General features: G+C 55.2%; 1 protein-coding gene across 1 annotated transcript in view; it reads left to right on the top strand.

The window, feature by feature from the left end:
- DNAH14 (dynein axonemal heavy chain 14) overlaps window positions 1–12114 on the top strand; it is a gene marked incomplete at its 5' end in the record, with an annotated part of 150360 nt that overhangs the window by 73815 nt on the left and 64431 nt on the right. The window contains 4 exons of the mRNA XM_080651070.1: window positions 35–151; window positions 2475–2633; window positions 3911–4043; window positions 6114–6175. Coding sequence (XP_080507196.1) covers window positions 35–151; window positions 2475–2633; window positions 3911–4043; window positions 6114–6175 — 471 coding nt within the window. The remainder of the gene's footprint in view (window positions 1–34; window positions 152–2474; window positions 2634–3910; window positions 4044–6113; window positions 6176–12114) is intronic.

The following is a 12114-nucleotide window of genomic DNA, read 5'->3' as shown; positions in this document are numbered from 1 at the left end:
ACTTATTTATATTTTTCATTATTTTCAAATGTAGGCATTACCCTCCCAACTGGCGAGTCGTCTATCTTCGGGTATTTTGTGGATCTACAGCAGTGTGAATTCATCCGGTGGTCAGAACTGCTTCCTAATGTTCAGACACTAATTCAGAGAGGTACGTTATTACAGGAACTGTGCTCTGATTTCTCTAAAATATTAGGGATACTTCGTATATAAAAGTACTGTAGTTATGTAAGCAACTTTGAGGCCTGATGGATTGCAAGTTTGTGCAGGAACCAATAATTAATAATACAAGAATAAATTGTGTTTTGTGTACTCACAATTGTACACCTACATTTGCTCTACCCTATATGTTTACAAAACATGCCTTTTGTTAAAAAGCATCCTTGACTATTGGTTTCTGAGAACATGGGAATGTATTCGATTAAGTTGGTTGTACATTGTAAAACTGTAGTTCATGGAAAGTCTTATAGTGGAAATATTATTTTACTTAGCTGTGACTATTGAAACAAAAACATATGTACATACTGCAGTTGACTGTAAAGGAAACTTTAAATTAGAACAGAATAATCAGTGTGACAGATATCCATATATGCTATATTGTTTTTGTTCTCAACCTTCTACAAAAGTAAGAAAAAAATATATAGAAAATTGTGGTATTTTGAGAGCTTGGTTGAAGTTTGAGGCAGGAATTTAATGATGAAGCTTCATGTAGATTTCTTGCCAATACAAGGAATTCAATATGCAAATTGAATCGACTTGCTTTGAGGTTAGGTTTCACTCATCAAAGAATTTCATAGTTTGGTTATAAGAGTTTTTAGAGAAAACAACCAGAGCTGTCAAGTCATAAAGCATCCAGAAAGTTCTAACTCCAAATTAATTTCAGGTGGAAATAGCAGGGTCCTATTACACAATATTTGTCACAGTAAGTATTAGTGATTGATCGTATTTATTTACAACCTGTGAATTGTTTATCACATGTTAGTGCTAACATTGGGTCATTTTGATCTCAGTTTTTACTACTACATAGAAAAAACATAACTGGGTATCGATGCACGTACCGCGGTATTTTAGGGCACCACTCCTATGGGAAAGCGTTGGTCTTTTCTAGAGTGTGGGAAATAGGTGACTAAGATATAGGGATGACTAGGACATATAACTGTGCAGTGCATACCTTTACATACTGTTGAATTGTGTACCATGGAAACGTTTTAGCTATTTGATTTTTAATTTTAAAAAGAGGGAATAAAAGATGAGGAGGTGAGGCTCTGTTATGTTTATCCCTTTTCAGAGTTTTGGCTGTGTAATGGGGGAAAGAATTGCGGTGGTATTAGGGAGCCGTGGGAATAAGGAAAATTTGGGTTAGGTTTTTTTTTTAGGCGGGGGGGGGGCTGTTTTAATTCATACAAAATTGCCTGTATTCACCTGGTTTTTACGAACAAAAATGTTAATTTCACATGGTTCAACCAATAAGAAGATTGGAGATACTAGCACATGTGTGTTTGTCCAATGGAAAATTCCAATACAATGAAAAGCAGATAGTGGTGGGGGAGAAGGATCTATAATAATAAAAGCATAATATGCTAACTGGACCCGATGTCCTTCCGGACAACCTTCCGGACAAAGCTGGGGCTGCGAGGGAAGCCCGGGTCCCAGGTGCCAGAGGGAAGCCGGTGCCAGCAGCCGGGGGAAGGAAGGCCTACTCTTGCATGAATTTTGTGCATCGGGCCTCTAGTTATCAAAGAAGTGAAGTCCTTTTTTCGTTGTTGGCTTTTTGATTGCTTGTTCTTACTTTATCTTTATCGTTGAAGGTATTACAGATGTCCCGTTTGTCACCCCCTCACCCCAGGCCTTCACTGAAGTCCTTTTAGAAAGGATGGCAGGAGCCTTTGGCAGGAGCGCTGCCTTCTGCGATTCACCGGAGGGAAGGGGGAGGGGATGCTTGCCTTGCAGAGGAGAGCAGATTAGTAGGCTGGGTGGTAGGAAGGTCCGTCTGCACACGGTGGGCTTAGCAGCCATGCGGCGAGCTCACCAGGGCAGAGTCTGAATGAAAGGGACACCCTCTGAGATCAGCAGGGACCCTCAGGCGCTTGCAACAGCTTTGCCTCATGTGTATATGTTTAAATGGCTCTATAATGTACCCACTTTTCCAGAAAGTATTGAGCACCTAAAAGATGAAGTTAATATTCATTGACAGACGAGAGGCCTGATGCACGAAAATTCGTGCAAGAGTAGGCCTTCCTTCCCTCCCCCCTCCCCTTCGCTGCTGGTACCGGCTTCCCTCTGGCACCCGGGACCCGGGCTGCTTCCCTCCTCTGGCCGCCAGCAGGCACCTGGGACCCGGGCTGGCTTCCCTTGGGCCAGCTTCGTCCGGAAGGATGTCCGGAATGATGTCTGGAAGACGTCTGGTCTAATTAGCATATTGCCCTTTTATTATTATAGATGATCTGAAACTTTCTTTTTAAATGTTAACTTAGGAACTTCAATACTGGCGGATCCACAAGGCCCCGGTGAAAGCATCTTGAAGATCACGGAATACGGAGAGACCGTGAATCACACCGCCACCCGGGACACCACGTGCCTTTCCTTCCTCATCAGCCTCCTTTTGAAGAATTTCTGCCCTGTGCTTCTCACAGGTGTGGAAAAATTGCAAAAGAAGGAGAATTGCAGGGTTAGGAAGAGGCTTAGCGATTATTGTCTACCCATTTTATAAGTCGGGGGGGGGGGGGGGGGCGGGGGGCGGGGGGAACACCCTTTAGCTATTCCCACCTACAGTATCCGAATCACACTCTCCACGTTTGCAGTCCAGGACATCCCAAGTCTCTCTCGCCTTCCCATCGCCTTCCTGGCAAGTCCCAGGAGAACTGTGGGCTTGGTGTAGGTGGGCCTCCACAGCCTGCGGGCTGAGTGCCCCCTTCGAGGGCCACTGACGGTAGTAAGGTTGGCTGGTTTCATTAAATCTACGCACATAACTGCATGCGAAGAAAAGTTAAAAATAAATGGCCCGATTTCCAAAAACGTTGCACACATCCTTCCTCCAGCCAGTGCTCGAATTTCAGTACAGCTCCTGCTCCTGTTTAATATTTGCTTCAACCCATTCAGTCACCTTTTCCAGCTCCCCAAGTCCTGTTGTCTTTCACAAGAGGCAACAAAACCACCTTCCCAGTTCCATACTCAAAGGACTCGGGCCACAGGAATGTGGAAGCTCAGATAACCGTGCGTGGTCTCCAGTTTGGACTAAGGAAATGCTTTTACTTACTCTTTGGTGAATTGTAAAGCCATGGCTTCCCGGGCTGCGGCAATGAGGGGTTTATTCCAATCCGCCCCCCTCCCCAGGTTGTGTTGCTAAAAACATTCAGGGAAATTATTTGCATGTAGTAGTTGTGCAAAAAATATTTGTGATAAGTGCAAATGCATATTATAGAAAAATAATGGTTAACTCCTAATATATTCTTTCATAAGAGATATAAATTAAATAAATACTTGGAGAGGTTTTCGTAGAAAGTGCTTGGTTTATCCACTCTTCACCACAATTTTTTTTAAATATATTTTTATTGATATTTTACAGAGAGGAAGGGAGAGGGATAGAGAGCTAGAAACATCGATGAGAGAGAAACATCGATCAGCTGCCTCCTGCACACCTCCCACTGGGGATGTGCCAGCAACCAAGGTACATGCCCTTGGCCGGAATCGAACCTGGGACCCTTCAGTCCGCAGGCCGACGCTCTATCCACTGAGCCAAACCGGTTTCGGCTCCACAATTTTTTTTTTTTTTTAAAGGGAAGAGCAAAAACATACTTTTCATGCAATTTTCAAATGAAAGAAAATGTTATTTATTTTAATATGTTAGCATCTGTTCGTTTTCTTGCATGTAAATCTAACCTAATGTATTCTCTCTGTTTTTCCCCGTTAGGAGACTTTGGTATTGGGAAAACCAGTGCCATTAATCAGATGCTTGCAAAGTTAGAGGGCTCAGGAGGATTCGATGTGAAACATGCGTCAATCTTAGGAGAAGTCCTATTATATAATGAAATTAAAAAGTCAAGGTGTAGTATACATTAAACTCCACATCTGATTTGTCTGGTAAAAAAGTTTGCTTTAATATCTAACTATGCCTTGTTTTAAAAAGCAAATGTGTTATGTAAAAATGTAGAAATATCCAAAAGAGGAGTTAAGAAAATCTTCACTTTTCCATAGTATTAACTAAATTCCTTTAAATGAGAAGTTCTCATATTTATTTTTAATATAACTAAATTTAAAATTTTAATTCTTTGACCTAACAAAGTGAAGCTATGAACTATTTTCCTTCCTGGAAAAATGTACCTAAATATGCAAATATAGCGTTGCATATGATTGGCTTTGTTTGCACTAGAAATATATTTCCTTCTTATCAAATATATAAATACTAGAGGCCTGGTGCACGAAAGTCGTGCAAGAGTAGGCCTTCCTTCCCCCAGCTGCTGGCTCCGGCTTCCCTCTGGCACCCAGAACCCGGGCTTCCCACACAGCCCCGGCTTTGTCCGGAAGGTCATCAGGAAGGACGTCCAGTCTAATTAGCATATTAGGCTTTTATTGTTATAGGTATGAAGAACTGTGTCTCTGTCATTCTGTGTCTCTTCCTGAAGAAAAAAAGCATGACAGAGAAGCTGAAATGATGTAGACAAACAGTGCAAAATGTGAGAGTTAATTCTAATGCTGTTCAAATGGTAGCGAGGCCTGTGGTGGTTTGGATGGAATAAAAGGTGGACTTGTGGAGAGGCCCATGTCAGTCAGACCGTCCCTCTAATCACTAGACTCGTAGGTCCAGCGGCCTGTATCATAGTTACTGTGGCCACAGCCACTCGGCTGCTTGTCAAGTCTGCTCTGTCCTCACCGTGCATCTTGAATTCTCTACATCGCTCTCCTTTTTTTTCTTTTTTGTTAATCCTCACCAGAGGATAGTCTTCCATTGATTTTTTACAGAGAGAATGGGAGAGGGATGGGGGCGGGGAGAGAGAGAGAAACATCGATGTGAAAGAGACACATTGATTGGTTGCCTCCCGCATGCACCCCCATTAGAGCCAGAGCCGGGGATCGAGCCTGCAACTGAGGCGTGTACCCTTGACCGGAATCAATCCCAGGACCCTTCAGTCCACAGGCTGACGCTCTATCCACTGAGCCAAACCAGCTAAGGCTACATCTCTCCTTTCAGTGTCACCTCTAGTCCAAGACGCCCTTACTGACTTGTCACACCAACCTTGTTGGAAAGGAACCCTCCTGCACTTAGACAAGGCCTTAAAAAATCAGAGAAATCAGTTTTCAAACATTTAATACAATAAGAATCATTCCTTCTCTGAGTTATTATAATCATGAATAATGGAGTCTGGAAAAAGTAAGTTTTACTGTATGTTCAATATTGAAACCGCAGTGGATTTTAACAGTAAAGAAAAATAACATAATGGGGGGAAACAGCTGAAGACAGAACCAAAATAAAGGTGCGGGGCCTTCTGTTGCGTGATCCGTAGGCAAATGCACTTTATAAAGGGAAGGGAGGGAAGGGCAGGTGGAGAGGGGAGGGCAGCTGGAGAGGGGAGGGCAGCTGCGTGATCCGTAGGCAAATGCACTTTATAAAGGGGCGGGTGACTTCATGGCTTACTTTCTGGAGAAATACCAATAGCTTGGCATCCTAGGAATTTTCCGTTTGTTTGTTAATATATTTTTATTGATTTCAGAGAGGAAGGGGGAGCGAGAGACAGAAACATCAATGATGAGAGAGAATCATCGATTGACTGCCTCCTGCACGCCCCTTATTAGGGATCGAGCCCACAATCCGGGCATGTGCCCCGACCGGGAATCAACCTTGACCTCCTGGTTCCTAGGTCGGCACTCCACCACCGAGCCACACCGGCTGGGCCCGTTGGTTTTTTAGAGTAAGCCCGTGTTTGGTTAAATTTGGGTTTCAATTCTAACGGTGACCCCAATTTTACCTGTGAAAGTGGACAGGAAGGTGAATGGTTTCCTTGGGGGAGGTGGAGTGAAAGCAGCCAGCCACACGCCGATGCTGGCGTTCTGTGTGGTGCGCACGGCTGCCGGGTCGGCACGCTGCCGGGGACCCTTACGGTGTCTTCTCCCCACAGCCTGAGACAGAACCTCAGCGCCCTGCTCTCCGAGTCTCACAAGACGGCGGCCGGAAGCCAAGGTGCGTACTTACAGGCACTTCCACCCCTGCTCTCAGGGATACACAAGGCGTTCTGTGCCGTCAGAGATCCCAGGATGAAAAGTTCGAAGGATAGTTTAAAATAAAACGCCCCAAAAGGTATCCACTACCCTCCCAAGTTGTCCAACCCTCTCCAGCTGCCCTCCCCTCTCAGCTGCCCTCCCCTCTCCACCTGCCCTCCCCTCTCCACCTGCCCTGCCCTCTCAGCTGCCCTCCCCTCTCCACCTGCCCTCCCCTCTCCACCTGCCCTCCCCTCTCCACCTGCCCTCCCCTCTCATCTGCCCTCCCCTCTCATCACCCCTCCCCTCTCATCTCCCCTCCCCTCTCCACCTGCCCTCCCCTCTCACCTGCCCTCCCCTCTCCACCTGCCCTGCCCTCTCATCTCCCCTCCCCTCTCCACCTGCCCTCCCCTCTCACCTGCCCTCCCCTCTCCACCTGCCCTGCCCTCTCATCTCCCCTCCCCTCTCCACCTGCCCTGCCCTCTCAGCTGCCCTCCCCTCTCCACCTGCCCTCCCCTCTCCACCTGCCCTCCCCTCTCACCTGCCCTCCCCTCTCCAGCTGCCCTCCCCTCTCCAGCTGTCCTCCCCTCTCACCTGCCCTCCCCTCTCCACCTGCCCTCCCCTCTCAGCTGCCCTGCCCTCCCCTCTCACCTGCCCTCCCCTCTCACCTGCCCTCCCCTCTCACCTGCCCTCCCCTCTCACCTGCCCTTCCCTCTCAGCTGCCCTCCCCTCCCCTCTCAGCTGCCCTCCCCTCTCCACCTGCCCTGCCCTCTCATCTCCCCTCCCCTCTCAGCTGCCCTGCCCTCTCAGCTGCCCTCCCCTCTCCACCTGCCCTGCCCTCTCAGCTGCCCTCCCCTCTCCAGCTGTCCTCCCCTCTCACCTGCCCTCCCCTCTCCAGCTGTCCTCCCCTCTCACCTGCCCTCCCCTCTCCACCTGCCCTGCCCTCTCATCTCCCCTCCCCTCTCAGCTGCCCTGCCCTCTCAGCTGCCCTCCCCTCTCCACCTGCCCTCCCCTCTCCACCTGCCCTCCCCTCTCCACCTGCCCTCCCCTCTCCAGCTGTCCTCCCCTCTCACCTGCCCTCCCCTCTCATCACCCCTCCCCTCTCATCTCCCCTCCCCTCTCACCTGCCCTCCCCTCTCATCACCCCTCCCCTCTCATCTCCCCTCCCCTCTCAGCTGCCCTCCCCTCTCACCTGCCCTCCCCTCTCAGCTGCCCTCCCCTCTCACCTGCCCTCCCCTCTCACCTGCCCTCCCCTCTCACCTGCCCTCCCCTCTCATCTCCCCTCCCCTCTCAGCTGCCCTCCCCTCTCCACCTGCCCTCCCCTCTCACCTGCCCTCCCCTCTCACCTGCCCTCCCCTCTCATCTCCCCTCCCCTCTCAGCTGCCCTCCCCTCTCAGCTGCCCTCCCCTCTCAGCTGCCCTCCCCTCTCCACCTGCCCTCCCCTCTCACCTGCCCTCCCCTCTCATCTCCCCTCCCCTCTCAGCTGCCCTCCCCTCTCACCTGCCCTCCCCTCTCAGCTGCCCTCCCCTCTCCACCTGCCCTCCCCTCTCACCTGCCCTCCCCTCTCCGCTGCCCTCCCCTCTCATCTCCCCTCCCCTCTCAGCTGCCCTCCCCTCTAAGCTGCCCTCCCCTCTCAGCTGCCCTCCCCTCTCCAGCAGCCCTCCCCTCTCAGCAGCCCTCCCCTCTCAGCTGCACTCCCCTCTCACCTGCCCTCCCCTCTCACCTGCCCTCCCCTCTCCAGCTGCCCTCCCCTCTCCACCTGCCCTCCCCTCTCACCTGCCCTCCCCTCTCATCTCCCCTCCCCTCTCCACCTGCCCTCCCCTCTCCAGCTGCCCTCCCCTCTCACCTGCCCTCCCCTCCCAGCTGCCCTGCCCTCTCAGCTGCCCTCCCCTCTCAGCTGCCCTCCCCTCTCCAGCTGCCCTCCCCTCTCACCTGCCCTCCCCTCTCACCTGCCCTCCCCTCTCAGCTGCCCTCCCCTCTCCAGCTGCCCTCCCCTCTCAGCTGCCCTCCCCTCTCAGCTGCCCTCCCCTCTCAGCTGCCCTGCCCTCTCCAGCTGCCCTCCCCTCTCCACCTGCCCTGCCCTCTCATCTCCCCTCCCCTCTCCACCTGCCCTCCCCTCTCACCTGCCCTCCCCTCTCCACCTGCCCTGCCCTCTCATCTCCCCTCCCCTCTCCACCTGCCCTGCCCTCTCAGCTGCCCTCCCCTCTCCACCTGCCCTCCCCTCTCCACCTGCCCTCCCCTCTCACCTGCCCTCCCCTCTCCAGCTGCCCTCCCCTCTCCAGCTGTCCTCCCCTCTCACCTGCCCTCCCCTCTCCACCTGCCCTCCCCTCTCCACCTGCCCTCCCCTCTCAGCTGCCCTGCCCTCCCCTCTCATCTGCCCTCCCCTCTCACCTGCCCTCCCCTCTCACCTGCCCTCCCCTCTCACCTGCCCTCCCCTCTCACCTGCCCTTCCCTCTCAGCTGCCCTCCCCTCCCCTCTCAGCTGCCCTCCCCTTTCCACCTGCCCTCCCCTCTCAGCTGCCCTCCCCTCTCCACCTGCCCTGCCCTCTCAGCTGCCCTCCCCTCTCCACCTGCCCTGCCCTCTCATCTCCCCTCCCCTCTCAGCTGCCCTGCCCTCTCAGCTGCCCTCCCCTCTCCACCTGCCCTGCCCTCTCAGCTGCCCTCCCCTCTCCAGCTGTCCTCCCCTCTCACCTGCCCTCCCCTCTCCAGCTGTCCTCCCCTCTCACCTGCCCTCCCCTCTCCACCTGCCCTGCCCTCTCATCTCCCCTCCCCTCTCAGCTGCCCTGCCCTCTCAGCTGCCCTCCCCTCTCCACCTGCCCTCCCCTCTCCAGCTGTCCTCCCCTCTCACCTGCCCTCCCCTCTCCACCTGCCCTGCCCTCTCATCTCCCCTCCCCTCTCAGCTGCCCTCCCCTCTCAGCTGCCCTCCCCTCTCAGCTGCCCTCCCCTCTCCAGCTGCCCTCCCTTCTCCAGCTGTCCTCCCCTCTCACCTGCCCTCCCCTCTCCAGCTGTCCTCCCCTCTCACCTGCCCTCCCCTCTCACCTGCCCTCCCCTCTCCACCTGCCCTCCCCTCTCACCTGCCCTCCCCTCTCCACCTGCCCTCCCCTCTCAGCTGCCCTGCCCTCCCCTCTCACCTGCCCTCCCCTCTCACCTGCCCTCCCCTCTCAGCTGCCCTCCCCTCTCAGCTGCCCTCCCCTCTCCAGCTGCCCTCCCCTCTCCACCTGCCCTCCCCTCTCACCTGCCCTCCCCTCTCACCTGCCCCTCCCCTCTCACCTGCCCTCCCCTCTCCAGCTGCCCTCCCCTCTCCACCTGCCCTCCCCTCTCACCTGCCCTCCCCTCTCACCTGCCCTCCCCTCTCAGCTGCCCTCCCCTCTCAGCTGCCCTGCCCTCTCACCTGCCCTCCCCTCTCAGCTGCCCTCCCCTCTCAGCTCCCCTCCCCTCTCAGCTGCCCTCCCCTCTCCACCTGCCCTCCCCTCTCAGCTGCCCTGCCCTCTCACCTGCCCTCCCCTCTCAGCTGCCCTCCCCTCTCATCTCCCCTCCCCTCTCAGCTGCCCTCCCCTCTCAGCTGCCCTCCCCTCTCAGCTGCCCTCCCCTCTCACCTGCCCTCCCCTCTCAGCTGCCCTCCCCTCTCATCTCCCCTCCCCTCTCCACTGCCCTCCCCTCTCATCTCCCCTCCCCTCTCAGCTGCCCTCCCCTCTCAGCTGCCCTGCCCTCTCACCTGCCCTCCCCTCTCAGCTGCCCTCCCCTCTCATTTCCCCTCCCCTCTCAGCTGCCCTCCCCTCTCACCTGCCCTCCCCTCTCAGCTGCCCTCCCCTCTCCACCTGCCCTCCCCTCTCACCTGCCCTCCCCTCTCACCTGCCCTCCCCTCTCACCTGCCCTCCCCTCTCATCTCCCCTCCCCTCTCAGCTGCCCTCCCCTCTCATTTCCCCTCCCCTCTCAGCTGCCCTCCCCTCTCACCTGCCCTCCCCTCTCAGCTGCCCTCCCCTCTCCACCTGCCCTCCCCTCTCACCTGCCCTCCCCTCTCACCTGCCCTCCCCTCTCACCTGCCCTCCCCTCTCATCTCCCCTCCCCTCTCAGCTGCCCTCCCCTCTCAGCTGCCCTCCCCTCTCATCTCCCCTCCCCTCTCACCTGCCCTCCCCTCTCATCTCCCCTCCCCTCTCATCTCCCCTCCCCTCTCAGCTGCCCTCCCCTCTCACCTGCCCTCCCCTCTCACCTGCCCTCCCCTCTCCACCTGCCCTCCCCTCTCACCTGCCCTCCCCTCTCAGCTGCCCTCCCCTCTCCACCTGCCCTCCCCTCTCACCTGCCCTCCCCTCTCACCTGCCCTCCCCTCTCATCTCCCCTCCCCTCTCAGCTGCCCTCCCCTCTCCACCTGCCCTCCCCTCTCACCTGCCCTCCCCTCTCACCTGCCCTCCCCTCTCATCTCCCCTCCCCTCTCAGTTGCCCTCCCCTCTCACCTGCCCTCCCCTCTCAGCTGCCCTCCCCTCTCCAGCTGCCCTCCCCTCTCCAGCTGCCCTCCCCTCTCAGCAGCCCTCCCCTCTCAGCTGCACTCCCCTCTCACCTGCCCTCCCCTCTCACCTGCCCTCCCCTCTCCAGCTGCCCTCCCCTCTCCACCTGCCCTCCCCTCTCACCTGCCCTCCCCTCTCATCTCCCCTCCCCTCTCCACCTGCCCTCCCCTCTCCAGCTGCCCTCCCCTCTCAGCTGCCCTCCCCTCCCAGCTGCCCTGCCCTCTCAGCTGCCCTCCCCTCTCAGCTGCCCTCCCCTCTCCAGCTGCCCTCCCCTCTCAGTTGCCCTCCCCTCTCACCTGCCCTCCCCTCTCAGCTGCCCTCCCCTCTCCAGCTGCCCTCCCCTCTCAGCTGCCCTCCCCTCTCAGCTGCCCTCCCCTCTCAGCTGCCCTGCCCTCTCCAGCTGTTCTGTCCTGCTCAGGAGCTAGGATGCTTCTCGCCGAGGAGCGTGGTGTCTGCCCAGCAGGAGGAAGGATGCTCTGGCTTAGCAGTGGGACCTCAGACTCCCTCTGGAAGGAACCCAAGGCCACACCTGCCTGTCCTGTTCTTGAACGCCTAGATAAACAGGCAATGGGAAGGTCAGGGTTCTGGAGTCTCAGCGCAGACCGTTCTGCAGAAACACACGTGGAGCTTCAAGAACCTCGTCCTGCACATCCTGACTGTGTCGTCTGGCAGCAGCCGCGCCACTTCAGAGGAGGAAGGGTGGGGGGGCCCAGACTCGCCGAGGACAGGGGCGGGAGCCTGGCCACAGATCCCGCCACGAGAGCCGTGGGCTTCGGGTTTTACTGTTGTTTTTAACATAAGCTTTTATGGATCTCAGAGAGAGGGAGGGAGAGAGAGAAAGGCATCCATGGTGAGAGAGAATCACTGGTGGGCTGCCTCCTGCACGCCCCGCACTGGGGATGGAGCCCGCAGCCCGGGCCTGTGCCCTGACCGGGAATCGATGACCGGGAATCGAACCGCAACCTCTTGGTTCCTAGGTCGACGCTCCACCCCTGAGCCCCGCCAGCCGGGCAGGAGTTTTTGCTTTGCTTTTGCTGCAGCACCGTCTCGGTAACCCTCCCGAGAGCGGGTTCTGGTTCGGGGGCATTCGGGGAGCCCATCAAACGCTTCTTTCAGATCTCGCACGCGTAGTTTCCTTTTAAAAGTGTGTATTGCAAATCTAGCTGTTTGTAAGGCATTGAAAGTTACACGTGTCCGTTGTGCATCAACGAAGAGAGGGTTCCCTGAGCGTCCGACCTTCCCGTTGGGCTGTGGGGGCAAAGGGGCGCTGTTTCCCACGTGAAAGTAAGGAAATGTTTGGGAAACACCTCCCAGTCGTTTCTTTAAACGGACAGCAGAATTGTACGCTGTTGTCATTTTTGTGTTTTTTTAACGCCTTAGAATTAAGAAACGTATTTTGAAAGTGTTCTAAATTCGTTTTC

Source organism: Plecotus auritus, assembly GCF_963455305.1.
Source record: "Plecotus auritus genome assembly, chromosome: 14".
NCBI classification, from domain to species: domain Eukaryota; kingdom Metazoa; phylum Chordata; class Mammalia; order Chiroptera; family Vespertilionidae; genus Plecotus; species Plecotus auritus.
Note: the sequence above shows the minus strand (reverse complement) of the source record. Positions and strands in the feature narration are given on the sequence as shown.